General features: G+C 47.5%; 1 protein-coding gene across 1 annotated transcript in view; it reads left to right on the top strand.

The window, feature by feature from the left end:
* GABBR2 (gamma-aminobutyric acid type B receptor subunit 2) overlaps positions 1 to 27,817 on the top strand; it is a gene marked incomplete at its 5' end in the record, with an annotated part of 339,283 nt that overhangs the window by 219,061 nt on the left and 92,405 nt on the right. The window contains one exon of the mRNA XM_080820587.1: positions 27,273 to 27,333. Coding sequence (XP_080676713.1) covers positions 27,273 to 27,333 — 61 coding nt within the window. The remainder of the gene's footprint in view (positions 1 to 27,272; positions 27,334 to 27,817) is intronic.

The raw sequence follows: 27,817 nt of genomic DNA, 5'->3' as shown, positions 1-27,817 counted from the left end.
GCCAGAATACCACCCCCTCCCCTGCCCCCTGAGTGTGTGTCAAGGTATGTTAGCCTATGCACTTGCAAAGGGGGAGGGAAGTCTTCTGCCATCAGGGGAGGACAGCTGACAGAAATCTCAGCTGACAAGACACACAGCTTTTAAATGCTGATGGATGCCAGCTTCGTCCGTGTGTGCGGGTGCAGCGGTGACTCACACACAGGTGGATATGACCTTGTGTGAGGCCAGCCCCATGTCAGGGGGCAGAGAGAGCTGGGAAGATCCATCTTCTCCTGGAATTGCAACCCCCAGCACCCCCTTTCTTTCTCAATGAAATTCAAGCTTCCTAGAATTCTGGTTTAAACAAGAATTATTTAAATCGTAATTATTTAAATTGCCTGGGTGGTGCAGTCAGTTGAGCAGCTGACTCTTGGTTTCGGCTCAGATCATGATCTTAGGGTCCTGAGATGGAGCCCTATGTTGGGCTCCATACCGGGCACAGAGCCTGCTTAAGTTTCTCTCTCCTTCTCCCCGTCTCCCTACTCAGGTACATACACACGCTCTCTCTCTCTCAAATAAATAAATAAATCTTCAATTAATAAACAGTAATTAGCAGATTACTCAGTTGCTAGGCCTGGAGTCTGGTCAGAGCACTATAAACTGTGGAAGGGGGTATGGAGTGGGGAGTGGAGATGCCCACCTTTGCCATCAATAGTGTGAAATGCTTAGGATCACAGACTCTGGAGACAGACTTCCTTGGTTCACATCTTGGCTCCACTTGCTAGTCAGATAAACCTGGGCAAGAGCTCAATATCTTTGCACCTCAGCTTTCCTGTCTGTAAAATGGGGATAATGCCTTAGATTGGGCTCCCTGTAAATAGGCTCTGAGCCAGAACGCTGGGTGTGGCAGGTATAGGGGAGGGTGAACTCAGGAAATGCACTGTAAGGGAATGAGGGGGGGCAGCTTGGGGCAGAGCTAGAAGCTCATCCGAAATATGGTTGCAACTGAGACTAAAGTGGATGCTGGGAGTGCACTGGAGCTAGGATGGTCCTCCAGGTGTCCACAGCGAGGTGTGGAGCCCGGGCCTTTGTATCTTCCCATCTGCCAATGACTGGCCATGGGAGGGGTGCCTCCATGGGCAATGAGGTTCCCCATGGTGGAGGGTAATTCCCAGTAGGAGTCCTAGCTGGGACCCTCCATCGCCAGTATTCCCAGGAGCTGGAGGGTGATGCTTCTGCCATGAAGCAAGGAGTTGATCAGAGCTCCCCTGGGATACCCTCCGGATTACAACAGGGCCTACGGTAGAGGGTCTTGGGGATTAAAGAGGTTTATGCATGTAGGGTGGGGGACTGGGGGGGTGGGGTGAGCTAAATTAGCACAGGAATAATAAGGAAGAGTGTGTCCAGATACTAGCTGCACATAGTCCTCTAGACCCGCAAATACCTGTGATACACTTTATGGGAGGTACAGGGGGTTGGCGGGTCCCCACGTCACTGCTCCGGCTACATTCTGGCAGTGCTTACCATCTTTGGGAATTCCCATTCTCACAGTCCTATGCTCACAAGCAAATGCATTCACGCGGACTCCACACACACACACACACACACATAACTAACTATGTGATTTATGGGTGTTCATAGACTTCGCGTACAGAGCCATTTATCAATCTATTCCACTGGTTTTCCAACTTGTTTTCCAGAAGAGATTTTCCAGAGAAGCCCAATATCGTGGCCTCTCAGTTAACATTTGTATTAACATTGAGATTACATTTAATATTACTTTTTTTTTTCTTTCAGATTTACTCCTTGGGGGGGGGCATCTGGGTGGCCCAGTCATTAAGCATCAGGCTTTTGATTTTGGCACAGGTCAAGATCTTGGGCTTTGGGCTTTGGGCCTCACGCTGAGTGTGGAGCCTGCTTGAGATTCTCTCTCTGCCCCTCCCCCCACTTGCTCTCGTGCTCTCTCTCTCTCCCTTTCAAAAAAAAAAAAAAAAACTTGCTCCTTCAAAGACTTCTCTATTAACCCTTCTCGTTAATTAAAAGATAAGCAAACAGATTTCTGCAGGAACAAAGATGAAGCAAAGCCGTAACAGGGAAGCTACCTGGGCCTCAGGTCAGCCCACCCAGGTCAGTCCCACCCCAGGCAGGTTGGGAGGGAGCAGTGCAGCCATGATGGCAGGTCCAAGCACAGCGTCCCAGAGGCAGGAGAGGGCACGATCTGAGCTGGGACCCAGACCTACTGTCTTTATTTTAATAGCTGTGTTTGATTTTAATGTGTACAATAAAATATAACTAGCACTTGAGGTAGCAAGAAGGGTGTTTTTTTTTAGATGTTGTAAGAGGCAGGTATTTAGTAAAGAAAAACACAGATGGTATGCAGAGACTGCCAAAATCACTAAGGTGATACACGTATCCTGGGGGTTTCTTACTGCTTTGGCTTTACCTGGGAAGGCATTTGGTCGTCTTCTTCAAAGGTGAAGAAATGAATCACAAAAGAGTAGGAGAGAGAGAGGGAGACCAACAGCAGAACAGTGGTCATCTTGGGCGGCCCGTCTAGCCACCAAAGCAACAAATAATACTGTACTTTTACACTTGAGATTTTTGTGGGAGGATTAATAGCCTTTTTGTTTCATGCCCTTTCACCACATTCTGTGTGTTCTTCATTAAAAACAAACAAACAAACAAAAAAAAACCAATGGTGTTTGGCCGAGGGGATGGGTCTCCATTAAACAGACAGGAGGCAGGCTGCTTTGGGTCTGCCTGTGGTGGCTGTTGGAACTTGGCCCTGGGGAAATCCCTGCCCTCGTCCTGGTTGTGCCATCATCATGACTCCAAGTACTTGGTTAACTTTACATGGAGCCTTCTCCTGCCCCCTCCTTGAGGGAGTTCTCAGTTGCCAGCTCACAGTCTGACCTCTACTGGCGTCTCCATGGTCATGATCTCATGGGCAGTGAGCAAATACGTCAGAGATTTTTATCACCACCTGTTCCCCACCTCCTCGACATCTCCTCAGGGCTTTATACATAGTAGACATACAGGAAAGACTAGTTAACTGGTTGGATGGGTGAGTGGATGGGTGGAGGGATGGATGGGTGTGTGGGTAGGTGGATGGATACAGGAATGGATGATAGAGAGATAGGTATATACGAGGATAGGTGGATGGATGAATGGGTGAGTATGTGGGTGGATGGATGGATAGGTGGAGAGATGGCAGGTGGGTAGAATGGGCAGGTCAGTGGTCACACAAAGATGAATGAGCAGGTGAGTCGGTGGGTAGATAGGTGGGTGAGAAGGGACAAGTGGGTGATCAGCAGGCCCAGAAGAGGTAATTGCGATTCATATGTGTTGGCTTCATTTCTAATCAAAGTACATTTTCTCAGGGAGGATCTACAGAGGCGGCCCTGGTGTCTTGACTTCTCTTCCATACAAGTCCTGACCTCGAGAAAGTGTTTGCTGCCTTTTCTGATGGGAGACCCCATCTTGTCATCTGATTCATGGAAATACATGTTTCATTTCATGCTATTATTCTCCACTCACACTTCACCCGTTCAGGAATCGGGCCTCATTAAGATCTGTCCTCTCCCTAGTTCCTCTTTGAGGAAGTTCCTTGTTAGGGCATTTCTGCTGTGAAATGTATCACACCAACTGATGGGAGAGCCAGCCTGAATGCTAAAGACTGTTATTAGCAGATTTAGCCTAGAGATGTTTCAGAGTTGTCAGTTCTGATGTTCATAGGATTATATTTTCAAACATCATCACACATCCTCTATGACAGACTTGATTACTGTGATGAACTAGTTTTCTTCCTTTAAGAAATGTTCTGGTTGCAGAAATGATTCTGAAAGCATTGGTGAAAAATGCCGGGCAAAACTGAAGTGACACCGTCTCATCTGGGTGGCTCGTTTACCTTCCTGGGAAAGGCAGCCCGGTGTGGCAGAAAGAGCACAGAATATGGAGTCTGCAGACCTAGGTTAGCTTGCTGTCCTCTCCGTCTTAGTAGTGGTGACCTTGGGGAAGTCTCTAATCTTTGCATTCTCTGCTGCAGAATGAGACCAGTGATCAAGAGCCCCTTGCCGGGTTGCTCTGGAGATGAATTAAGGAAGGTGTGTTACAAAGTCTGAAGTGCAGTGTGGGACTGAGGGGTCCCCAGGAGAGGAAGAAAGCAAGTCATAACTCACTTATATAATCTTATTGATTTATTTATTTTGGTTCCCCAGTTTTATTCTAGAACATACTAAATATTCCTGATAAATTAATTTTTTAAAAGATTTTTATTTATTTGAGAGAGAGAGAGAACGAGAGCACCAGCAGTGGGGAAAGGCAGAGCAAGAGGGAGAAGCAGGCTCTCCACTGAGCAGGGAGCCTCATGTGAGGCTCGATCCCAGAACCCCAAAATCAAGACCTGAGCCAGAGGCAGATGCTTAACCAACTGAGCCACCCAGGTGTCCCCAGATAAATGAATTTTAATCTTCATCATCTTCCTCCTCATCCTAGTTAATCTGGAAATAACAAAGTTCTCTTTGCTGTTCGCCACTCCACACAACCAGTCACACAGATTCTTCTTCTTCAGATGTTTGTGGTGAGATATTTCAAATCCTTTTTGGAAAAAGTCTCCTCAGAAGTTACAGTAATCTTGCTGTCCCTCCTTTCAATGGCTTGCCATTCACTTGAATTCTCTTTTTGAAGAAATGGCTCAAATTGGGCCGCATCCATGATTCCATCTTCTACCGGGGTGGGGGGAGGGGGAGGAGGGGTCAGAGGTCAACTTCAGAATGTGCTTCTGTCTTTTGCCCCCCTTCACTCCAACCTTTTTCATGAGCGTCATGGTGGCGGCTTGTATCACTCTGTTATTATTATTATTATTTTAATTTTTTTTTGCTTAAACAAGAGGAGAAATCAGAAATACAGTGAAAAATTTAACTGTATGTCCAATTTAACTGTATAACCCCTTCTGGTCCGCGGGATTTTTAATATCAATGATGGCACCATGGCGTAAAAACCTGGCATCACCACCGGGAAGTGGGTGTTTCCCTTTGCTCGTTCATTCCTTCTGTAAATATTTCCTACTACTGACAGTGTGAGAGGCATGGGGAAGGGGTGATACAGACACAGCGCTGGGCAAGGCCAATGTGGTCCTTGGGCCCAGGGGGAAACACATCGTAAGCAGCTACTCATCTGAATAACTATTTGAATATAGATTGTGGAAAGTGCTCTGAGGAAAGCCACAGGGTGTGTTAAGAACTTAGAAATAGAGGTCTGACCAAGGCTGGGGATCAGAAAGACTTCTCTGGAAAAAGAAAAGAAAAGAAGAAAAAAAGAAAAAAGACAAGACTTCCCTGAGATGCCTTTGAGTTCAGAGTGAAGAATGAATCAGAGCTGACTAGGCAAAGAGGGTAGGAAGGGCATTCCTGGAAAAGGCAAGAGCAAATGCAAAGGCCCTGGGGTGAGAGGGGGTGTGGCACCTTTGAGAAAGCAAAAGAAATCCAATATGGCTGGAACAGAGAGTGGGACAGGATGAGCCTGGGGAGTGGGCCAGAGGGATTGGGTGGAAGCCAGATCACGTTGCACCTATGGGTGCAACCAATGGGACCAGTGGGACCCTGTGGAAGGGTGTCCAGCAAGGGTGCGAACTGATTGCTGTTTTCAAGAAGGTTCCCCTGGCTGCAGTGGAGAGAACAGATTAGAAAGAAGCACGAGCACCTGCAGAACACTGGTACAAACCTATAGTGAGCTGGGAGGGAGAGAAGCAGGTGAGTCAAGGCGTATTTCAGGAGGAAAAAATGACAATCATGATAGAAATGAGGGGGTGATCAAGGATGTCCTTTCAATGCAGTTACTTCTCATTTTAAATGGCTCTTAAGTTACATACACTGTAAATATTACAACAGTAAATGATAGAAATGCATCTGTAGACTCTACAGTATTCTGCCTAGTGTAACATCTGGATAACCTGAAAATTTTCATGATGGTTTCATGATGGTCCAGGGAGACTGGATGCTGCATTTACCCTTCCTGATCCTGCAGAAAAATATTCCATGCATGCAGAGATTGGGGCCCCAAAGGTGTGCTTGGTAAAAACCAAGAATGCAAGTGGGCAGGACACATCAGATCTGAGCCTTTAGGTGCTCACAGTTCATGGGGAAGCAGACAGAACATGGTTAAGTGGCCAGAACCCACTTCAGTCTGTCTACAAACAAGGTTACACCACTGCCAGGGAAACCTCCCTGGTGTGTTGCTCCTACCTGCTGAACAGCGTGACCTTAAGTCCCAGCACTGCCCACCATTCCTCCAGTCTTCTCTGTGTCCCTGGGGGCATCTCAGTGTCTTCACAAATGGTTCCTTGCTTGGCCCAGTGCCACAGCTCCTTGGCGACATCCAGTGCCTGCAAGCCACTTGTGGAGGCCTCTCACCACATTATTGCCAGATCTTTGTTCCTCGGGGCCCCCACGAGCCGTCATGGCCCCAGTCTTCACTGGGGAAGAAGGCCGCTCTGCCCCTTGCTCAGCGGGGCTCCGTGCTGTGGGAGCTGACTTGTCTCGGCTGGTTAGAGCCACCTGTGCACATGTCTTCCCAGCTTCCTGTTCTGTGATGTCACATTAGTAGTGTGAAATTGGCCATGACCAGAGTATTTACACCACAGTAATCCTTGAACGCTACACATCAGGACTTCTCCGCCTCCCCCTCAGAGAGCTTGCTGGTGAGCATATCCCAGCACACCACCAACTAGGCCTGGAGCTCAGAGGCGGTGTCCAAAGCCCCACAAGTTTCCCTGTGAACAAAGCCCCCTAGCTTCCTACGGGGTTCAATCCCTGGGGGCAGGCTTGGAGACAGTGACCACATGGTCCTCTCAGCTCCCATTCCCTACATAACACACCCAAGTACCAGTACGTTAAACATCTCACAGTCTGGGGACTGTGGCCCCTACAATCATCCGTTCTGAGTCCTGGCTTTGAATCACAGTAGGGACCCCTATAATTACATAGCTGCGTGTTAGAGGAGACTGGATATACTTTGGTGTTGGGTTTTTTTAAATTTTCTTTTACTTATTTATTTATTTTTATTTTTTATTAACATATAATGTATTATTGGCCCCAGGGGTACAGGTTTACACACTTCAGGTTTACACACTTCACACACTTTCTCCAGGTTTACACACTTCACAGCACTCACCATAGCACATACCCTCCCCAATGTCCATAATCCAGCCACCCTCTCCCTACCCACCCCTCCCCCCGGCAACCCTCTGTTTGTTTTGTGAGAGTAAGAGTCTCTTATGATCTGTCTCCCTCCCAATCCCATCTTGTTTGATTTTTTTCCTTTCCTACCCCCCAAACCCCACACATTACCTCTCAAATTCTTCATATCAGAGAGATCATATGATAATTGTCTTTCTCTGATTGACTTAGAGCATAATACCCTCTAGTTCCACCCACGTCGTTGCAAATGGCAAGATTTAATTTCTTTTGATGACCGTGTGGTTTTTGTTTTTAAAGATTTTATTTATCTATTTCATGAGAGAGAGCATGCACGTGCACAGGCACCAGTCGGGGGAGGGGCAGAGGGAGAAGGCGAGAGAGAGAGAATCCTGAGCAGACTCCGTACAGAGCATGGAGTCCTATGCAGGGCTCCATCTCATGACCCCGAGATCATGACCTGAGCCAACACCAAGAGCGGGACACTCAACCGACTGAGCCACCCAGGTGCCCTTATACTTTGGAGAGACACCAAGAGGAATATTCCAAGGTTCTAGGGGCTCGCAGTAGAGAGAATCACTCCCTGCTGGAAATAGCATGGAACCGTTAGGAGGAGTGGCATTCATTCCTTCAGTGATCAACTCACTCATAGCAGGCTCTGTGTTCATGGGATTACGGGAGAGAGTAAGGCATGTTTATTCTACACCTGCACTGCTCACTGGGGTCACCCCTAGCCTCATTCAAGAGCATTGAAGATGTGGCAGGTGCAGAAGTAAAACACACCAATTTCAAAGACCTAGTACCCCCCAAAATGTAAAGTGTCTCATTAATAATTTTTATATTGATTACCATTGAAATGATATTATTGTGGATACATTGGGTTAAAAAATTTATCATTGACATTAATTCTGTGCATTTCTTTTTTACTTTTTAAATATGGTTGCTGGGTTATTTAAAATGACATGTGTGGTTCGTGTCTATTGATCACCATGGTTTAATCTTGGAAGTTGCTCCTGGCCCAGTGGTACAGACTTCCAGTCAAGTCAGTTGGGCTGGACCTCAAAAGACAGAAAAGGTTTGGGAAATCAGAGGCAGTGGGAGCAGGGAGGAGAATGTTTTATAGAAATAAGCATTTGGACCCTGCCCTCTAAGAGGAGTAGGACATCAGTTTTGACCTAAAAAAACTATACCTATAAGAAGTTTTCCTCAAGATGCAGTAGTGATTATAAGCCAAGACTTGGACCCTATTAGAGCACTCATGGAAACATGGTTTGTCTTGGTGTGGGCGGGGGAAAAACTAGAAATAACCGAAACATCCAGTGCTTGGACTGAGCTAAACAAATTTTGGTGCATCTATACAGTAGAATTATTGGCAGCCATTAGAAATAGTTGTTACAGAGAACTATCTAATGACATAGAAAATTGTTTGTAATATATTGTTTAGTGAAAAGGGGGCAGATTACAAAGATTTTTATGGCAAATCCTCACTTTTGATAGCATATGTTTAAATACATAAAGACCAGAAGAATGTACTCCAAAGTGTCAGCAGTGATGTCTCTGGGTAGAATTCTTTCTCTTTGCTTATTTTTCCTTTCCAAATTTTCTACAGTGGATATATATTACTTTAGGTCTCATTTTGTTTTTGTTTTGTTTTTTTTTTAAAGAAAGACTTAAAAAACATATTAACTTTAAAAGACCTGACTTTATTCCAGTCTTGGCCCTTACTAGCCAAGGGACTTTGACTAATAAGCTCTTGGACTCACTTTTCCCACCTGTACAATAGGATATACGAATACTTGGCTCACAGGGTTGTCATGAGGACTAAGGGACACATGCCTACCTGGCACGGTTCCTGGCTCCTGTAGGCTCTCAGCCATTATTAATACTCTTCTCCTTTCTGTCCCCTTCTATCTTAGATGGACCCTGATTCTCACTTAGAAGTGAATGGAGCAGGGAAGGGAGAAAAAATGGAAGTAAACCTCAGAGGCCTCAGATACATCCTGCTCTCCTGTGAGCCTCAATTTTCTGAGCCTGGGGGAACTCCTTTGTCCTCAATGCCAAACTCTAGCGGGTTTGGTCCCCACTAGTTGGGGTCCAGTTAACTGAAGGCATGTTATGTCATTTCATCTGAGTATGCAGGAAAAAAACACAGAGGGTATTGCCTACCAGAGGCTATAGGCCAGCTGGAAAAATTCTTGAGGTCTGAGACCTTAGGGTACATACAGTGAACGACTTGTGACAGGTCAGCTCTAGACTGTGGCTCTAGTAGACCCTTAGTGTGATAACATGAAGAAGGAAGAATTTTGTATATGCTTCTCCATGTATGATCTACATATGTAATACATGGGCATGGGTGTTTTTACAGGCCCACAGTATGTGATGAAACAGTGACCCAGATTCTCCCTCAGGCACACAGTGTCTTTAGTGGGCCCTACGTAGTGGTAGTTAATCCAGAGAACCACTGTCAATTCCCCCTCAGCAATCTGGCAGGGTCCCTGGGTGTGTACGGACTCCAGAGTACTTTCCCAAATGTACCAGAAAAATTCCCTGTTCATCCTCAGATCGAGTAATTCTTTCAACTGGCTTATGGGGAGCTGCCTCAGTAATCCGAGTTTAATGATCTTAGCCACTGGACAGCTGTCTTAGGAATTAAAGTCTCTTGTGAACAGAGTATTCTGAGGTTCTAAATTTCCATGTAAGGGAAACGTGTCCCATTTCCCCCCAGCAAGGGCTGTGGAAATGCACAGCTTGGTGTCTTCTCCTGGGGCGCATTCTCCTCATCCCAGCTTGTGTGAGGAGTAGTGACTGTCACAAGAAGTGGGATTTATCACGTGGCTCCCCCAAGGGACAGTCGTGGGCCTCAGCTGGGGCTGAGCTCCGTGCCTCGGTTCACCTGGAGGATGATGAGGATGTTGGCTGGCATGGTCAGAGCAGGGGCTCACTGATCTCTGATGCCTCTTGTGACTCTGAAGTAATGGAAGAGAAAAGTTTTTCAAGATGGGAACCAATATTTACTAAGCACCCAAAGTACAGAGTTTCCCAGGCGCACGCCCTGCCTGTGGAGCAGACGTGCTAAGTACCATTTTATAGAGAGGAACCCAGTTCAGGAGGCCATGCAGCATGCCCAGGCTCACGGGCTGGGAGGCAACGACTGCGCCCAGGCTCATGGACTAGGAGGTGACGACTACGCCCAGGCTCATGAAGTAGGAAGTAACAATTGTGTCCAGGTTCACAAGCTGGGAAGTGACAACTGTGTCCAAGTTCACAACATGGGAAGTGACGACTGTGTCCAGGCTCACAAGGTGGGAAGTGACAACTGTGCCCAGGCTCACAAGGTGGGAAGTGACGACTGTTCCCGGGCTCATGCGATGGGAAGTGACAACTGTGCCCAGGTTCACAAGGTGGGAAGTGACAACTGTGTTCAGGTTCACAACACGGGAAGTAAAGACTGTGTCCAGGCTCACAAGGTGGGAAGTGACGACTTGTCCAGGCTCACGAGGTGCAAAGTGACAGCTATGTCCAGGTTCACAACGTGGGAAGTGACTACTGTTCCCAGGCTCATGCGATGGGAAGTGACAACTATGCCTAGGTTCACAAGGTGGGAAGTGACAACTGTGCCCAGGCTCATGAGGTGGGAAGTGACAGCTGTGCCCAGGGAAGGGCAGAGTCCAGATTTCGGGCCTGACATCAACCACCTCTAATGCCCATGTTCATTTTACACTCTTGTCTACTCCCCAACCACCCTCGGTGGAATCCTTTGGAACCTCAGTTTGCACTGTCACACCAGCCATGTTGCCACAGAAAAATCTATACAGGTATTATCTCCATTCCTCTCTCCACCTGCTGAGCTCTGCTGACTCTCTGAACTCCTGAGCGTCTCCTCTCTCCTCTCTCTCTCCTCTCTCTCCTCTGCCCCTCATCTCTTCTGGGTCTCACATCTACACTCACCAGATTATTCTTCCTAAATAATCTCTGAGCACGTTGTTCCTTATTAATAGCCTTCCATGGCCCTGTACTGCCTACAGGACAGAGCCTGCCATCTTAGGAGCTCACCGCCAGCCATCACTGTGTACAGGCTGTTTCCTCTCAGGCTGCTGTTCACACAGAAGGGATATTAGCTACTCTCCCACACACACCTCACATTTTCAACCTTCACAGCTGTGCTTATGGGCTGTTGTGGGGTTTTGTTGTTGTTGTTGTTTTTACTATCATCTTCTCAACCATGAATTTATTCAACAAGTAATTTTTGAGAACTTACTATGGGCCAAGCACCATACTGGAAGCCAGGAATACAGCATGAAAACAAACAGAAATCCTTTCCTTCAAAGGGTTTACAGCCCAGTGCAAAGAGAAAGTCAATGATGGGCATATTAAGTAAGTAAATTATGTAGTATGTGAAAAGGCAGCAGTGCTATTTAAGAAGAAAAAAGAAAGAAATGTGCAGGAAGGGAAGGAGAATTGGAAATGGCGCCAGTGGAGAGGGAGCAGGGAGAAGTTTTAAACAGCACGGCCAGAGGAGGCCTCACTGGGAAGGTGGTGCGTGAGAAAAGACTTGAAGAAGGGGTGAGAAGGTCCGTGCTATGACTAGGGGAGAAGTGATCCAGGCCGGGGGACAGCCAGTGTGAAAGCCTCGGTTGACAGTGTCTCCAGCACTTGGGGTTAGGGGAAGCTTCTACTTCTGGCCAAGATGGAGGAGTAACAGGGACTGGATTTACGCTCTTGCCTTAAGCAACTAAAAATCCAGTCAAATCATGGGAAACAACAGTTTTCGAACCCTGGACTATAAGACAGCAGAGGAGAATGACCCCTGAGGGAAGGGACACAAAGAACATGAGCCTTAGGATGGCCCAGACACAGCCCTGCAGTCCACCAAGTTGACAACGTGAATTGAGACAGTTGAAATTTTGAATTAAGAGAGACCAAGGAGGCTAGAATTTGCAGGCAGAATAGCGGAAGGAAGAGAGGGCAGCAGACAGCTCCAAGGGGCCGCCTCAGGTCTTCAGCTGCGGACTCGTCAGCACGTGCTACGACGTAGTGAGGAAACCACCTGAGACCAGGGATAGCACCAGCAGAAGGCAACATGCAGAGGGATCCTCAGAGCTCACGCAAGGCCAGGAATCATTTGCGTTCACATCAGCCAGGGTGAAAAATTTCAGAAAGGGAGATACTCAGGAGGCTGTTGTCCCAGTAGTCAACCCTAGACTAAAGATGGCTCTGGGCCCACCCAAGAAAGCCTGGAAGCAAAGCTCAAAAGGGTCAAACTCATTTCAAGTAACTTAATTATGCCCCAGACAAAGCTTAAGCATATTTAAAGGAATAATCAAAAATATCTAGCACCCAGGGGTGGGTCTGATATCTCATCAAAAATAACCGAGCAGGCAAAGAAGCCGGAGTGTGTGGGAAGTGCAAGGAGGCCAGTGTAGCTGGGACGGTGTCAGTGAGGGGAGACACCATCAGGGAAATCAGAGGCCAGATTTCACGGGTTCCGGCAAGCCCTGCAAGGTCTTTGGCTAACTCAGTAGTCAGGAGAAGATGCTTTCTTTCTTACCTCCCCTGCCAGACCAAAGGGTGCCCCTGCTTTTATTCTAAACTCGCTGGGGACCATGGAGTGATTGCCCTACCTTATCAGGGTAGGCTTGAGCACACATCTGCCACTACCAGCCTTCCCACTGTCCTCCCGGGAAGATCGGCTCAATGCAGAAGCAGGAAGAAGAGTGAGTATGAGGGAGGGGGGTAGTGGAAAAAAGATATTTCCCATTTGGGATGAGAAAGGGCCAGGGGAACTGCTTCAGTCCTGCCTTCCAGTCTAAGACTCTGCCTGAAAGATGTGTGACTTTGGAAAATCTTCCTAAGCACCATGACTTGTTTGCTTGTTTGATGAAAATTAATAATGGCGTGCCACCTACTTCTAAAGGGAGTTTGAAGCAGCTTTCAGTAACAGGCTTATATACAGTGAGGCCACTGAAACAGAAGTCAAAAATCCAAAATCATACAATGTGAAGACGAAATACTCTGAAAACCTAGGCTGGTGTAGTGAACTTAACGATGAGTTTAAATGAACTCGCTGCCAAGTGATAAAGAGAACTGGACCTCATTTTCTCCATCTGTAAAATGGGATTAATGATCTCCGGCCAGCCTACCCCAGAGAGCCGCTATGAGGATTACCAAGGCTGTCTAAACGGGAATGTGTCTTCAGGACTCTTCCGGTGCAAGTAATAGAAAACCGTCCTTACCCAAAGAGAACAGTAAAGTCCAGGACGAGGCCTCTCCATCTCTCCATCACTGGGACTGCTTCCTCCTGTGCCAGCTCCACGCTCAGCCTCTGCACAGTTACTTCCGGATCCCACTGTCACTCCACCGAGTCCAGCAAAAGAGGGAGCTCATTTCCCCTCTAGTGCCAACAGAATCCCTGAAAGTCACTCCCCTTAGCCTTGATTGGCTGGTTTGGGTCATGTGCCCTTGCCTGAACCAATCACTATTGCCAGAGGACTGCACTGATTGGCTTAGTCTAGGTCATGTGACTCTTGACTTTCTCTGCGCATGTGATTCACACATAAAGCTTCGTAGAACTTCAAGGTAGAGTGAGGCCCGAGGAATCTCAGGGGTGGCGTTTCTCTTTTCTCTGCCTCTCTTCCAACAGCTCCATTCTCTCCCCTTCTCTGTGCCCTAGGAAGCCGTTCCCATGGTCAGCATTACCCAGGGTCCCTTGTGCTCAGCTTCTGGTTGGCTTTAGCCAGTGGGGAGTACAGGCAAGAGACTGGAGGCCAAGAGGAGAGAGAGAGAGGTCAGGGTGCAGCCCTCAGCCTGCCTTTGGTGCTGTATCTCTTGAAATAAATATGCCCTTCCTCCAAGGCTACTCCTCCTCTGTGTCTCCCACTTCTGTGAAGCTCTGAGGACACGATTTCTTCCCTAGCTCCTCTGCTCTGCGTTATATAACAGCTCCTGCCGTTACTAGTCCATGGGCACAACACTGTCTTTTGGCTGCCCTCATGATCTGTTCCCCCACGCTGTGGTAGTCCTTAATTAAGGGTCTTCCTTTGAACCATCCAGGGTGAATTCTCTTACTTCCTGTGACCCTGTATTTGTTATCTGTTGCTTCAGAGCAAATTATCCCAAAGTGTAGTAGCTGAAAGCAACAGTAAAGATTTATTATCTCATGTAGTTTCTGTGGGTCAGGAATTCAGGAGTGACTTAGCTGCAAGGTTCTGGCTTAGGGGCTTTAATATTTATAATTTCAGGCAAGATGGGACTACAGTCCCTGGGGCAAGAGACTTGTTTCCAAGGTGGCTCACGAACATGGCTGGCAAATTAATGGCGGCTGTTGGCAGAAGGACTTGGGTCCCCACCACGTGGACCTCTCCATAGGGCTGCTTGGATGTCCTTATCATATGGTGGCCAGCTTCCACCAGCATCAGTGATCCAAAAGAAAGCAAGGCTGAAGCGTCAGTGTCTTTGTGTGGCCTAGCTTTGGAAATCACTCTCTGCCATTTCTATAATAGCCTACTGGTTACAGACAGCAGCCCTGTTCAGTGTGGGAGGGACTGTACAGGTTGTCAGTATCTGTAGGTGAGAATCACTGGGGCCATCTTAGAGAGTGGCTCTCAGCCCCTGACCAACATCATCTCTAAATTAAAATCAGGGTACTATGATCATTCAAAGGGGGACCAGCTGGTGAGCAAGAAAGAAATGTCCACTGCACAGTGTTTGAGGGCCATACACCAGATGCCAGTCCTATAATACAGGGACTTCACTAGCTGGACCCATACATTGGGCAGGGGTCTTATAAGAGCCCCTGTGGTTGGGAATAAAGACCCTCTCAAGCCCAGGCCAGAGGTGGGAGGGAGGAGACAACCCATCTTAAGCAAAAAGGTTCTTCGATTTATCTCTCCGAGCTTCAGCGGGCCTCACTCCAGCCCTGAAAACAGCCTCGGACACCCACTGCGTTTGTTCCTCATCCAAGCCTGGCATTTCTCAGCCGTCGTTCTGGTTTCTGCTGCTAGAAGGAGCCTCCTGACCCTCCGCAGGCTGGGGCCGCCTCAGTAGGTGGGACTGCCAACAGCTGCCCTTCCCTGCCTTTCTGGTTTCCCCCCTGCTGACTCCTGTCTCTATCCTTCCCAGGAGAATTAGTGGAAGATTTTTTAATTGATGGAAGATTTTTAGACTTAGCCCATGAAGCCAACTGAATAGTCCCCAGTCCCCATATGGAGCCATCTGGGTTTCAAATGAGGGAGCCGAGCCAAGAGGGAGAACAGGTTCTCAATCAGGCATACCAGGGACACCTTGCTGCCAGCCCAGCCCGCTGTTTCCAAGGTGGGACTGGTGACTCATCGGGCCGAGAGCTGAGGGCCGCTGGGGCTGAGAGGAGCCTGGGAGACTGTCACATCGGTACTCCTTGCCCTTGGCCTGCCTCATACGGGGTATGCCCTCATGCGTGTACACACTTAGACATATCCATGCTTTGGCAGATGAAAACACACCCAGACTGTTGTACAGATGGAGAAACCAAGACACAGTCAAGATTGAGAGAGCTTCCTGCCCAACCCTAGCCTCGATGTGTAACCTGATGTCAGCCATTGGGAGCTTGGAAAAGTTCTTAGGAAGCCCCATCTCTCAGTTTAGGGATGTCCAAAACCAACCTCAAGATTTCTTCACATTTCCGCGAGCTTGCGCTCTCACGGTCCTGCTTGTGCTGAATTCATTCAGAATTTGGACCATTCCAGATCCCTGGGGGGTTTTTTTGTTTGTTTTTGTTTTTGTTTTTGTTTTCCCCTCAGCTCTGGGCGCCATGGATCCATGCCTGGAATGCAGACCCCTCCTCCATTATGACAGTCACACAAAACAAAAACAAATAGATCTGAAAGCCATCCCCTTTTATAAGGATTTGTGAGGGGTTCCAGGGAATATTTGGGGGTTAGGGGGAAGGGGTTTGTACTATAGAATGTCATTTGGATGACTTCAAGTTGGACCTTATTCCTGATCTAGTTCATGCTCTGCCACTCCCCCCTCCCGCCCCCTGTCTTAGGGACCACTTTCCCTGCGGTGGTTTCACTGGGCCTCCCACCCCTCTTGGGCCTCCTTCTCTGCAGAGGATAGCTCCTTTCTTTTCTCCCTTCTTCTTACCTTACGCCCAGGAGACTAATCAAGGTTCTTTCCTACACCAAGATTATTTCCTCTTAGGAGAAATTCTGGACCCAGCTTTCAGATAATACAAACTTGATCTCCTTACACACTAGGAGACTGCCACCCAAGGGATGAGGGGGCCCCGAGCTAGAGGCCAGGTGGCCCGCCTCCTAGCACAGGGCCCTTCCTGAACTCCCTGTCCCTGAGCTCCACAGCCCTGCCCATTTTTCCTGTACCATTCCTCTGCTGGGCACCTTTCTCTCGCTTTCCCTGGCCACCCTGCAGCTGAGCCCTCTGGCCTCGGGCGCACCTGGACTGCTGTGGTGCCAGCTGCTTTGTTTGAGCCCTGCCCCTGAAACACCCCCCCCCCACCACCACCACCCCAGGCCAGCCTGCAGCCCACCCTGGCTTGAAATGAAGATTCCAACAGATTGCAAATTGCATGTCTCAGACTTTCAGGTCTGCCGGTCAGCAATTTGGTTTTCCTGGTGGAGACTAATCTATTTAACAAAAATAGAAACTACAGTAAAGCAAAATTAAATATTTCTAAGCGTGGGGATGCTGGCATCTGCAAATGACCAGGAAACTCAAAGAGGGGTTGGGGGTAGGGGCAGAAATCCTGGAGGAGGGTCTCATGGTGTATGGCTTTAGGGAGACAGAGCTCAGCTGGCCACCCCGGAAGCTGGACAAAGACCCCACTCACTGATCAGGGCAGGTCCCCACTGCTGACTGGGTAAGTAAGGCGTGGACCACCTGTCTGCCAAACCAGAAAGCCATTCTTCCCTTCTCTGCCTTCCACAGCCTTCACACTGGACACCTCTAAACCCTATGGGTTCCACCTCATTCCCATCTTGGGAATTATGGACTCTTCTCCAGCCATGTCCTCCTCCTATCTCACTTGGATTCCACAATTGCTTCCAACTGGCTTCCTTGCACCCAGTCTCCCCCTTGTGCCTATCCATTTTCCACTAGCACCAGGATAGCTTTTTTTTTTTTCAGCTTTATTGAGGCATGCTTAATAAGTAGGATTTATATCTATTTAAGGGGTACTCTTTGATGATTTGATATACTGTGACATGATCGCAAGCATCAAGCTAATTAACGTAGCCATCATAGCCCTCCCTACAGTTTCCATTTTCTCTCTCTTTCTGGCTTTCTTTCTCTATAGTGAGAACCCTTAAGATTTACCCTCTTAGCACTTTGCAAGTTTACAGCATAATATTACTACCTATAGTCCCCATGCTTCCCCAGGACTTATTCATTCTGTGTAACTGAAAGTAGGTACCCTTTGACCATCATCTCCCCATTTCTCCCTCCCTCCAGCTCCCAGCAATCACCATTCTACTCTCTGCTTCTAGGAGTCTGACTATTGTAGATTCTACACGTAAGTGATACCATACAGTATTTGTCTTTCTATGTTCTTCTTATTTCACGTAGCATGATGTCCTCCAGGTCCATCCGTGTTGTCGCAACCGACAGGATTTCCTTCTTTTTAAAGAAGATGTTGGACATGTTACCTCTCGGTTTATAATAACCCTTCTACGGCCCCTGTTGGCAACATGAGGTCCAAAGCTCTCCCTGATACGGTTCTTGCCTTCCTTGTTCCATGAACCTCCCCTACCACTTGCATATCCCCACCAGCCGCCTTGCCCTTCCTTCTGGTCCTTCACAGAGCCAAGCTCTCTCTTGCCTCCAGGCCGTTGCATATGCTCTTCCCGCCACCTAGAACATTCCTCTCTCATCCTCTTTGCCTGCCTGACATTCACTCTTTCCTGTCCCCTCCAAGCCCTTCCTTGAGAGAGTGCCCTTCTTTTCATCCTCATACCTCTGTATCCACCTTCTCCTACCAACTATCACACTGCCTTGTAACTATCTTTTTTTTTTTTTTTTGCTGGTCACCTTCCTTAGCCTGGGAGCTTCTCGAAGACTAGGACTTTGGCTTAATCATTGCGTTTCCCCAGGGTCTAGCAAGGGTATGCTGTGTCCCAGAGTAACCACTCAACAAACACAGCATATGACACCTGTCTCCTCACTTTCTTTTTTTTTTTAAGATTTTATTTATTTATTTGAGAGAGGGAGATCACAAGTAGGCAGAGAGGCAGGCAGAGAGAGAGGAAGAAGCAGGCTCCCCACTGAGCAGAGAGCCTGATGCGGGGCTCGACCCCAGGACCCTGAGATCATGACCTGAGCCGAAGGCAGAGGCAGAGGCTTAACCCACTGAGCCACCCAGGCACCCCTGTCTTCTCACTTTCGATGCCCAGACAGAGGAAGGAGCATAACTAAGGGCACACAGGTGTTCGTGACAAGACTAGAACTAGAGCCCTGAACGTCACACTCTAAGAGCCCAGAACCCCTTCTGGCTTAATTGCATAGAAACAGTTTCAGCCAACATCATTCAGCTCCTGGGGACACAGACCCCAGCACCAACATCTTGCAGGGTTTTCTGGATCCCTCAACCTGTGATAACCTTCAGGTCTTCATGATAACCAGCTCATCTGCCTTGGCCTCTTCATCTCTCTTGGTCCAAAGCAGAGTAGAGCAGGCAGTTTGGGGAACTGAGATAATAGATAGGCAACCCACAAGAGCCCCTTCCTCTCCAGCTCTTCCCGCTCTGACAGGAAGTCCCTTTCCCCATTCCTGAGAAGAGATTCTCACCCACCCCTTTGTGCGGGTAAAAACTAAGCTTTTCCTCCTCACATTTTTTACTCTGGAAGCCCAAGGGGACTGACTTGGCCACCAGTGTGCTGGAGCCGGATCCTATTGGCTCCCAAGAGAGCCAAGAGCTACTTGTTAAATGATGCAGAATCGATGAGCCAGGTGTGAAATGGTAGATCGCTGGAAGTCTGCTTGGTGCGAGTATTTACACCATAGAAATTCCCATACAAATCAGGGCTTCCTACCCCGCCCCCACCAAGAGCCCATTGTTAAACATTAATCAACACATCCCTGACTAGATCCCTCCCCTCCACCAAGGCTACTGAGGTCTCACTCTCCCACCAGTGACTTGCTCGTTCTCCCACCAGTGACTGGTTCTTGCATAAGGAGGCAGGGGAGCATGTGGTTAGAGGCATAAGCTTGAAGTCCTCCTTGTCTGGAATGAATCCCGGCGCTGCCCACTGGTCACGTGACCCAGGCAAATGTCTTCTCTCACTGCCTCCCGTTTCCTCATCTGTAAAATAGAGATAATGATAACCCACAGTGCACTGCCTTGGGGTTGGTGTTGAGAATTGATTCATGAAGAACAACTCCCGAGAAGAAAATCTTGGATAATGTACACAAATGTTTCAACAGAGCTAAAAATAACATGAAGAGTGTTATCTCTGTGCGTTCTGCAGTAGGAAACTGGAGAACAGAATCCAGAAAGGACTCATCCCAGGTACCCTTCCTAGAAAACGGCAGAACACAGCCTCCATCTGTGTCTTCAGACCCCTTGCTCGTGGCTTTTCCCCTTCTAAGTGGAGGGGAGATGTGCTTATATTTGCATGGACCTCTGGCTCTTACTCACTAAAACTTGAAGCTGTCAGTAAAAATTAATCTATTCCAAGAGAGAGTATTATTTTGTTGGTGATGATGTTGCTATTTTTGCCTGTAAAAAATATGCCTTCTTATAACATCTTTTCAAAAAAAGTTTTTAATCAAGTTTTCCTCTTAGGAAAATAATACATATTCATTATAGGATATTGGAAAATATCCAAAAGTCAAAAGAAGAAAAAGCCATAATCACACAACCTAATAACCAACCAACATTAACATGTTTATTTGGTGGGGGTGATTTTTGCATCATTGTGCATGTACTGTAAATATAATTTTTACGCTTTTTTGTTAATGTGATTAGTTAGGATAAGTACCACTAACTGCTGTAACAAAGATGTCTCAGAATCTTAGTGGATCAAAGCAGTAAAAATTGATGTTTCTCATATGAGTCCAAAGTGGATGTTTCTGGTTGGTGGAAATTCTTCTCACATGATGATTCATGGGCCCAGGCTCTTCCATCCCGGGTCCCCTCTGATTCTAGGGCCTCAGAGTTCACTGAGAGATGCTGTGAATCTAGTTGAGAGATGGGGGAAGTGAAGAAGAATGAAGGGTCTTGTGGGAGGTCTTCATGGCCATATCTGGCATATCATATGCCACTTCTCCACACCTAACTGTAACGGTGATTAGAAAATGCAGTTTAACCATGTGCCCAAGAGGAACTGGATTTGGTGAACAGCTGACCAGTGTCTGGAACAGTCAGAAATCACTTTTTCCCATCTTTTGTAATTTTTATAATAGAATGCTCAAGGGTGTAGAACTTAGATCAAGTCACCCCTTGGTTAAAACCCTTTGGTCGCTTCTCTTGCATTCGGAGTTAGACTCAGCATCCTTGATACAGCCTGTAAGATTCCACATGACCTCGCACATGTCCACCTTGCCGACCACATCTCATGCTCATCTCCTCGATAACCTCTTTCAGCTTCGCTGGGATCTTTCAGCTCCTCTGGTTTCCCAATCTCTCTCTGACTTGGGAACTTTGCACATATAATCCCTCTTCCCAGGACCATCTCTCACACACTCTTAGCTAACTCTTTCTGATCTCGGTGGAAGTGCCACCTCCCCAGAAAAGCCCTCCTTATAAACTACTTAATGTAGTTTGCAATTATATATTTATCGGTATATTTACTGTTTAATGCAGCCATTAAATACTACATTAAACAGTAAACATGGAGACTACGCACTCCACTCAATTTAGAACCATGTTGACTTTGCTCACCCTTTATCTGGTGCCTGCCCGGCACCTGCCCAACCTGTGTTAGCTGCCTCTCAGGGCTGGTTGGTTGAAAGCTTGTATCATAATATTGCATCATGCGTCTATCTGTTTATGTGGTTGTTGCCCTATATCGTGAACATTTCATTCATGTCTGATATTTTGTTATTCTAAACGAGCTTGACTCTTGTATTATGATTGGAAGGAAAGAGGAGTTGGTCCCACCCCTCTTGGCCCCTCTACCCCACCATCTTCTCTTCATCTCTCTCCCCTCCATTGCACCTAGCCCGACCTTAGGCCACCACTCACTTTGTGGCTGGTGACCACTGGAACCCTTTGGGCCATCTGATCACAGTCTCTCAGAAGGATGTCCCTCCATTTACTATGTACCAGCAGAAGGGTGGTATTGGAGCTTGCCACACCTCCCATCCTTCCTCTCCTCTTAATTCCCTACATACCCATGACTCAAAACTCAATGGATGCATCAAACTTTTTTCTCCAGGCCTGGGCCCTTTCGAAGCATTTCATTTAAGAAAATATTTTAAATAAGTCTGCAAAATATGACTTATTTTAGCCTGAGGCACGGGCAAAAAAAAAAAATACTTTCACCTTTGTAGAACATGTGGGTGGACCTATACAATTGTTTGATATTCTCTTTTAAGTCCAGACATCCCTTGGAAAACAGAAGAGAACTTCTTCTTCAAGCCTACATGATGAGGGCCTCTACCCTTGAGGGAAAACCCAACCCACATTCAAACCCTGGTGTTTACTTCAAGTCTTCGTTATTTATTTGAGACCAGCATGGTCCTGGTTGGAGGGCTGGCAGCAGAACTGTCCAAGGTGGGCTTGGATCATCTACATAAATAGCAGTGAGACATGTCAGGGCAGATCTTGTTTCCCCCCAGCACAGACCGAGCCCTCAGATGAGCGTGCATGCTCACACCTCCCAGAGATGAACACAACTGCCGGAGACAAGAGTGCACTTAGGGACCTATTAAAGACAGAAATCCTTCCCTAAAGATGCCATGATCTGAGAGACTGTGTCCCTCAGTGGGCCCAGGGCCCCACTCAATTGGGCTGAGATCAGCGAGTCTTCACTCTGTCCAGCCTCCAGCTCCAGCCCCAACATCAGATCATGTCCGGGGCTGGGCATCCCTGCCCTCCACCGTGAAATTGAAAGAGACCAAAAAAAAAAAAGTTCCAACATAGAGTTTGACCCATGCAATTCATGAACTGCTATTGGCATAGATCCTACTTGTGCTTAGTAGTGAAACATTAAAAATGAACAATGGAAACAATTAATTTTTCCGAGAGCAGGCTGCTGGAATCTTTAGTGTACATTTCACTTTCCACTGGTTTTCCTGCAGATTCTGAGCTGACACCAGGTGAAATTCTGCTAACTAGGATTACCTGGAGGAATTATGAGTCACCCTTTATTCCCGGCAGCTCTGCATTATGCCTTTTTCATAAATGCCTCCTAATGCTCACAAACAATCCTGACAAGTGGGAATCGAGCTTCCTATTTTTCAAAGAGGAGAATGGACACTCAGAAACGCTCTGTGACTATCCGGGGTCACGCTACGGGCAGTGTTGACTCTTGTCTGGTGAATGCTGAAACTGGTGTTTTTTTCCACGTGTTACCTTTTGCATTCTGAAGATTTCCCCGATAAAGAAATGCAGCTTTCTTGTCCCCGATTCAACCTGAACCGTTCATTTGGATTGACTTTTATGAAACAGTCTTCTTTGACATTAGTGACATCTCTTTCAGGAAAAAAAAAAAAAAGTTCCTTAGAAATTATCCATTTGGTGGCTTTACTTCCATTATTTTATTTGCATTCCAGATCTGCTCTGTGATCATTCTTTATAAGTGCCTCAGAAGTTAGGATCCATTATCAATCAGCATGCCGTCGAGAAAACAGACACCCCTTCAGGCATTTCAGAAGGAGATTTAATACAAGGAACTGGTTACAGCTTTGTTGCAAAGGGTGGAGGAGTGGAACAAGAAGGTGCTGTCCCGGGAGATAAGTATTTACAGAAATGACCAAGCCCCTTGGGCTGCAGGAACAAAAAGGGAAACGGTGTGGCCACTGCCTTGGAAATGCACAAAATGCACAAAGTGGTATCTCTTCTCCACAGCATGCTGATTGATAATAGATTCTAACTTCCGAGGTGTTTATAAAAATGACCCCAGAGCCGATTAGGAATGCAAATAAAATAATGGGGACCCAAGGGCACGGGCCTCTGAGGCTCCTGCCGCCACTGTTTCTGCTGCTGTGGGGGCTCCCCCCCCCACAAGGCACTGAGCAGTCAGCTCAAAGCCCCCTACGGTGACAGTTGGGGGGCTGTTGGGACCCACAGACCTGCAGGCACTCAGATCTCCTGCTTCTACAGCCAAAGCAGGGGAAAAAAATAGCTTTTCCTTTATGCGTACCTTCTTTTTTTTTTTTTTTTCAAAGATTTTATTTATTTATTTAACAGAGATCACAAGTAGACAGAGAGGTAGTCAGAGAGAGGAAGGGAAGCAGGCTCCCCACAGAGCAGAGAGTCCAATGCGGGGCTCGATCCCAGGACCCTGGGATCATGACCTGAGCTGAAGGCAGAGGCTTTAACACACTGAGCCACCCAGGTGCCCCTTATATGTACTTTTTTTTTTCTTTTTTAAAGATTTTATTTTATTTATTTGACAGACAGAGATCACAAGCAGGCAGAGAGAGAGGAGAAAGCAGGCTCCCCGCCGAGCAGAGAGCCCAATGTGGGGCTCAATCCCAGGACCCTGGGATCATGACCTGAGCCGAAGACAGAGGCTTAACCCACTGAGCCACCCAGGCGCCCCCCCCTTATATGTACTTTCTAAATCTCCCTTGAATACTTCTCATGAGCAAAACCTAAATGGAAACCAGCTGGCAGAGGATGATGGGAAATGTGGTTTCTGGACTTTGGGCCCCTGCAACTGTGAGGAGAAGGACAAAACAAACCCCACTCAAGCTGGGGTTTAAGAAGGTGAAGCCAGCCTGGCTTCCTTGGCTGAAATGCCAGGCCACATGGGAAGGCTGAAGCATGGGCTTCACACAGAATCCACTGCCTCTGTTCTCACCGCGTTCCTCACGCGGGCTCCTGCAGGCGGCAAGAAACACAGAGGCCCAGGGACCTTCCCAGGGACCTCTGATGGCAGGGGTCTTGGGTGGAGTTGTCCTAGAGACAGATTCTGAGACAAAGATTTGCACACAGGAAGCTGATGGGGAGGGTTCTCAGAGACAAGACCTGGGAGGGAGGGAGGCAAGCAGGATGTGGCAAAGGGACAAGTGAAACAATACCGCTGTAACCATGGCCTTGGTCATCCCAGGGACCTCTGGATCCCACAGTCCTTCATGGTTGTCGTGAATTGAGGCCATTGGATGTCCCTTCGTGACCATTGGATGCAGATCATAGTACTGCTTTGTTCAACCTCCCCAGCCCTGGGCTCTGCCCTGCGCTTAAGATCCCCTCCAGAGCCCTGGCTGGCCTCCTGGCTGGCCGTAACCTAGGCCTGCCCACCTGTCCTCTCCCTCGCCTCGCTATGCCCAACCATGCGGTCCTTTCTGTTCCTGCCCTGATTCGCACAGTACCTGGAGCATCTCCCTCCTGCCTCTCGGCCTGTGCCTCTTCTGTCCACCCTTCACTGAGCTCTTTCCTGACTGTGCGACAGACCCCCTCCCTCTTACTTTCTTTGGGGTGCTCTGCACAAAGTAAAGTCATCTTGTTCACTTATTGGCCAACTTGTTTCATTGGTCTGTCCACATCAAATACAAAGCACTTGGAGAGCAGGAATCAGCACCAGGAAATTAAGTACGTGGCCCAGAATAGGCAAATATTTGTGGAAGGGCAGAATTTCATGAAAATCATCAGACTGGCATGTGGGCTTCCTTGTTGACGTGGACTTGGTTGGGATAGCGGTCCCCATCCGGACAGCTGCGGGCAGGGGAGCAGAACCAGCATTAGCGGTCAGACCCACTGGGTGCCATGGTGACTTCTTCAGGAAGCAATCAGATGACACATCTTCCTCAGAAGGGGCCTTCCTAGAGCTTCTTGACTACTTCTCTGCGCAGACCCCCTGTTCGCCCAATTACCCATCTGCGCCTCCTTCGTTACCCGCTGGTGAAGCCCATGGTGGCTCACGTGGTTTGAGAACTCAGTCACTTGGGGGCTGATGTTTCCGAGGTGAGGACACCTTGGGCAAAGACTCAACAGTTTATCCCTTTGCCGGGTGACATCATGTGATACAGAAAATCTCCTCCCAAGGGTTGGAAAGCTTCCTGGTGCTTAAAATGTTTTGTTTTAATTTCAGCTCTCTGCTATTAAACATTTTAAAATAAAAATGACTACTGCTATTTACTGGGTGCCCATTGTAGGTCAGGAGCTCCGCTGGGTGCGCAGGAATGTGCCTGAGGGAGCACTAAGCCAGGTTTGGGATACTCGGACACTGGCCTCCTTCCCCTGCATTACTTGAGACGCTTAAGGAGCTACCGTTAGGTAAAACAGCTATCATGAGGAAAATAAAACGTGATAGCCCTCACTTCAAAGATGGACTAATTGGTTTTGTTTACAACGACGTAAAGGGAGGCTCTCATCCCCACCTCATACTCCAATCCAGTGTCATTCTCTTGGAGCTTTGAAGACCATTTCCTATACTTTTTCATTTAGCTAATGACGATTCTGCAGAATTCATCCACATTTTATATCTAGAAGTCTTTGGAGTTCCTCAGAGCTTGGCAGGAGATGGGCAAATTAGATTCCCCCCCCTTTATCAAACCAAGAAGTGTCCTCGACCGCCGTGTCTGTGTCTTTCCCAGCTTTGCAAAGTGCTCTATTTGCATAAAAGTGAGCCTTTTGCAAGCTGTTCTGTGTTTTTCAATCATCCCTAGAAATAAAATCACAGCTCCCATCTCACCTTACGCTGAGGTGTTTTCACACTCCCGGGAATTGCCTGCCGTCACCTGAATATGGAATTCGGTGGGCATTGGTTTCAAACTGATACTACGTGCAGCTGTCTACAGGATTTCAGAAAGGTGTCAAAGGGGCCTTAGAAGGTGTTTCTCCTTCTGAACAAGTTGAGTGATTCTCTTTGTTCGAAAAGCCGCAGGGCCTCAGACCTTGGGTTTCCACCGAGGGAGGATGCGTCTTGGCGCTTCGTTCCAAGAACTGAATGGGATGTGCTATGACCTGATGATGCGAGAGCGTAGTGAGAATAAAGCGGGGTCCCTTTAAGGCCATTGCTTTTCCTAATTGTACGTTAATGGAAAGACGGGAAGGAATCCATTTCTGGATGAGGAGCAAGATGCTGTCGTGAAAGGGCATGGGCATTAAAATCAAACTTGGAGCTGACTCCCAGCAGCCTCACAGTGACCTAACACAGAGCGCATCACCTCTCTCAGTCTCAATTTCTTGATCCGTAAAATGCGGATCATACCCCTTTCCACCCGAGCTTGTCAAAAAGATTCATTGATACAATGTGTCGATTTTCTTGCACGGTTACAGAATTTTGATGGATCCTGAATTAACAAGGAGAAGCCCCACCCCCTCTTTATGTTCCCGATTTATTTAGCCCAGCATATGGAAGCCCGATATCAGCCAGCAAGGCTGATGCAGGAGATGATGCTATCTGGAGCCCCTGGTGCCCCTAATGAGGGGTGCTCATCTGCCCGTGACCCTCGGCACGTCTTGCTGGCTCAAGAAGCTTCATTTTGTGCTGCCCCGTAGCCCATTTATAATTGGGACTGATGTCAACACTCAGGAAGAACTTACCAAAACATTCTCTGTCCTTAATAAAATATTAACTGACCTCCAGTCCCCTTCTGGTCCTCACGCCAAACAGCCTCAGCAGAGCCACGCTTCATAATGGGTGGGACCCAGGAGCAGAGTCAGGGCCAGGCGCCAGCACCCTGGAAGACCCTGTCCCAGGATAACACAGGACACGTGGGGGTTTCATGGATAATTGTGATGATAATGATGACGCCTAGCTCAGCTGTAATTCACGTGTGTTGGTTCCATTATTGATTTTGTGCTCTTCCGATTAACCAAAGTCACAGCCAGTTTTAAAACAGTTAGTTTAATTGTGCATCTGCAGGCTCGTGGGAATCTGGGTTTTTTCCAATATTAATAATCACACTGTACCATTTATGAATCGCAGCTGAGACCAGTGGTGTTTGAGCTAATATGGCATTTCTCTTTTGTTCTTGTCTGTTTTGTTTTGTTTTTAGGGTCAAGTTGTGTTCCGGAATGGGGAGAGAATGGGGACCATTAAATTTACTCAATTTCAAGGTAGGCTTTCTGATGCTTCTTTCTAGTTGATGAGTTCTATATTCGGGAATGTCGTGTTTCTGCAATAAAATACATCCAAAGAAATGAAAGTAGGATGTTCCGATCAGAGAAAGCAGAGTCCATAGAAAACACGGCTCTGAGAGAACATCAGTTTCAACTTATTTAGAATATGTTTCTCCACTGCATGACTTCGCAGGCTATCCAGCCTCCCCACATGACTCCGAGAGGCTTGGGAAAGTATGGGAGTGGGGGAGTTCAGTCCCCTCCAGTATTCTGAGAAAGCTTGCGTTATTCTTGTTTTTGATGATAGAAATTTTCAAACAGACCCTAAAGTCGAGAGAACCACATAATGAACCCCGTGTACCCATCACCTGGCTTCAACTATCGTCAACATTTTGCCACTCTTGCTTTAGCTTTACTTACCCACTGCCCCCCCCTTTTTTTTTTTGCTGTAATGTTTAAAGCAGCTCCCAGACATTATCTC

Source organism: Martes martes (genome assembly GCF_963455335.1).
Source record: "Martes martes genome assembly, chromosome: 12".
Taxonomy (NCBI): domain Eukaryota; kingdom Metazoa; phylum Chordata; class Mammalia; order Carnivora; family Mustelidae; genus Martes; species Martes martes.
This window is presented reverse-complemented; position numbering and strand designations above follow the sequence as displayed.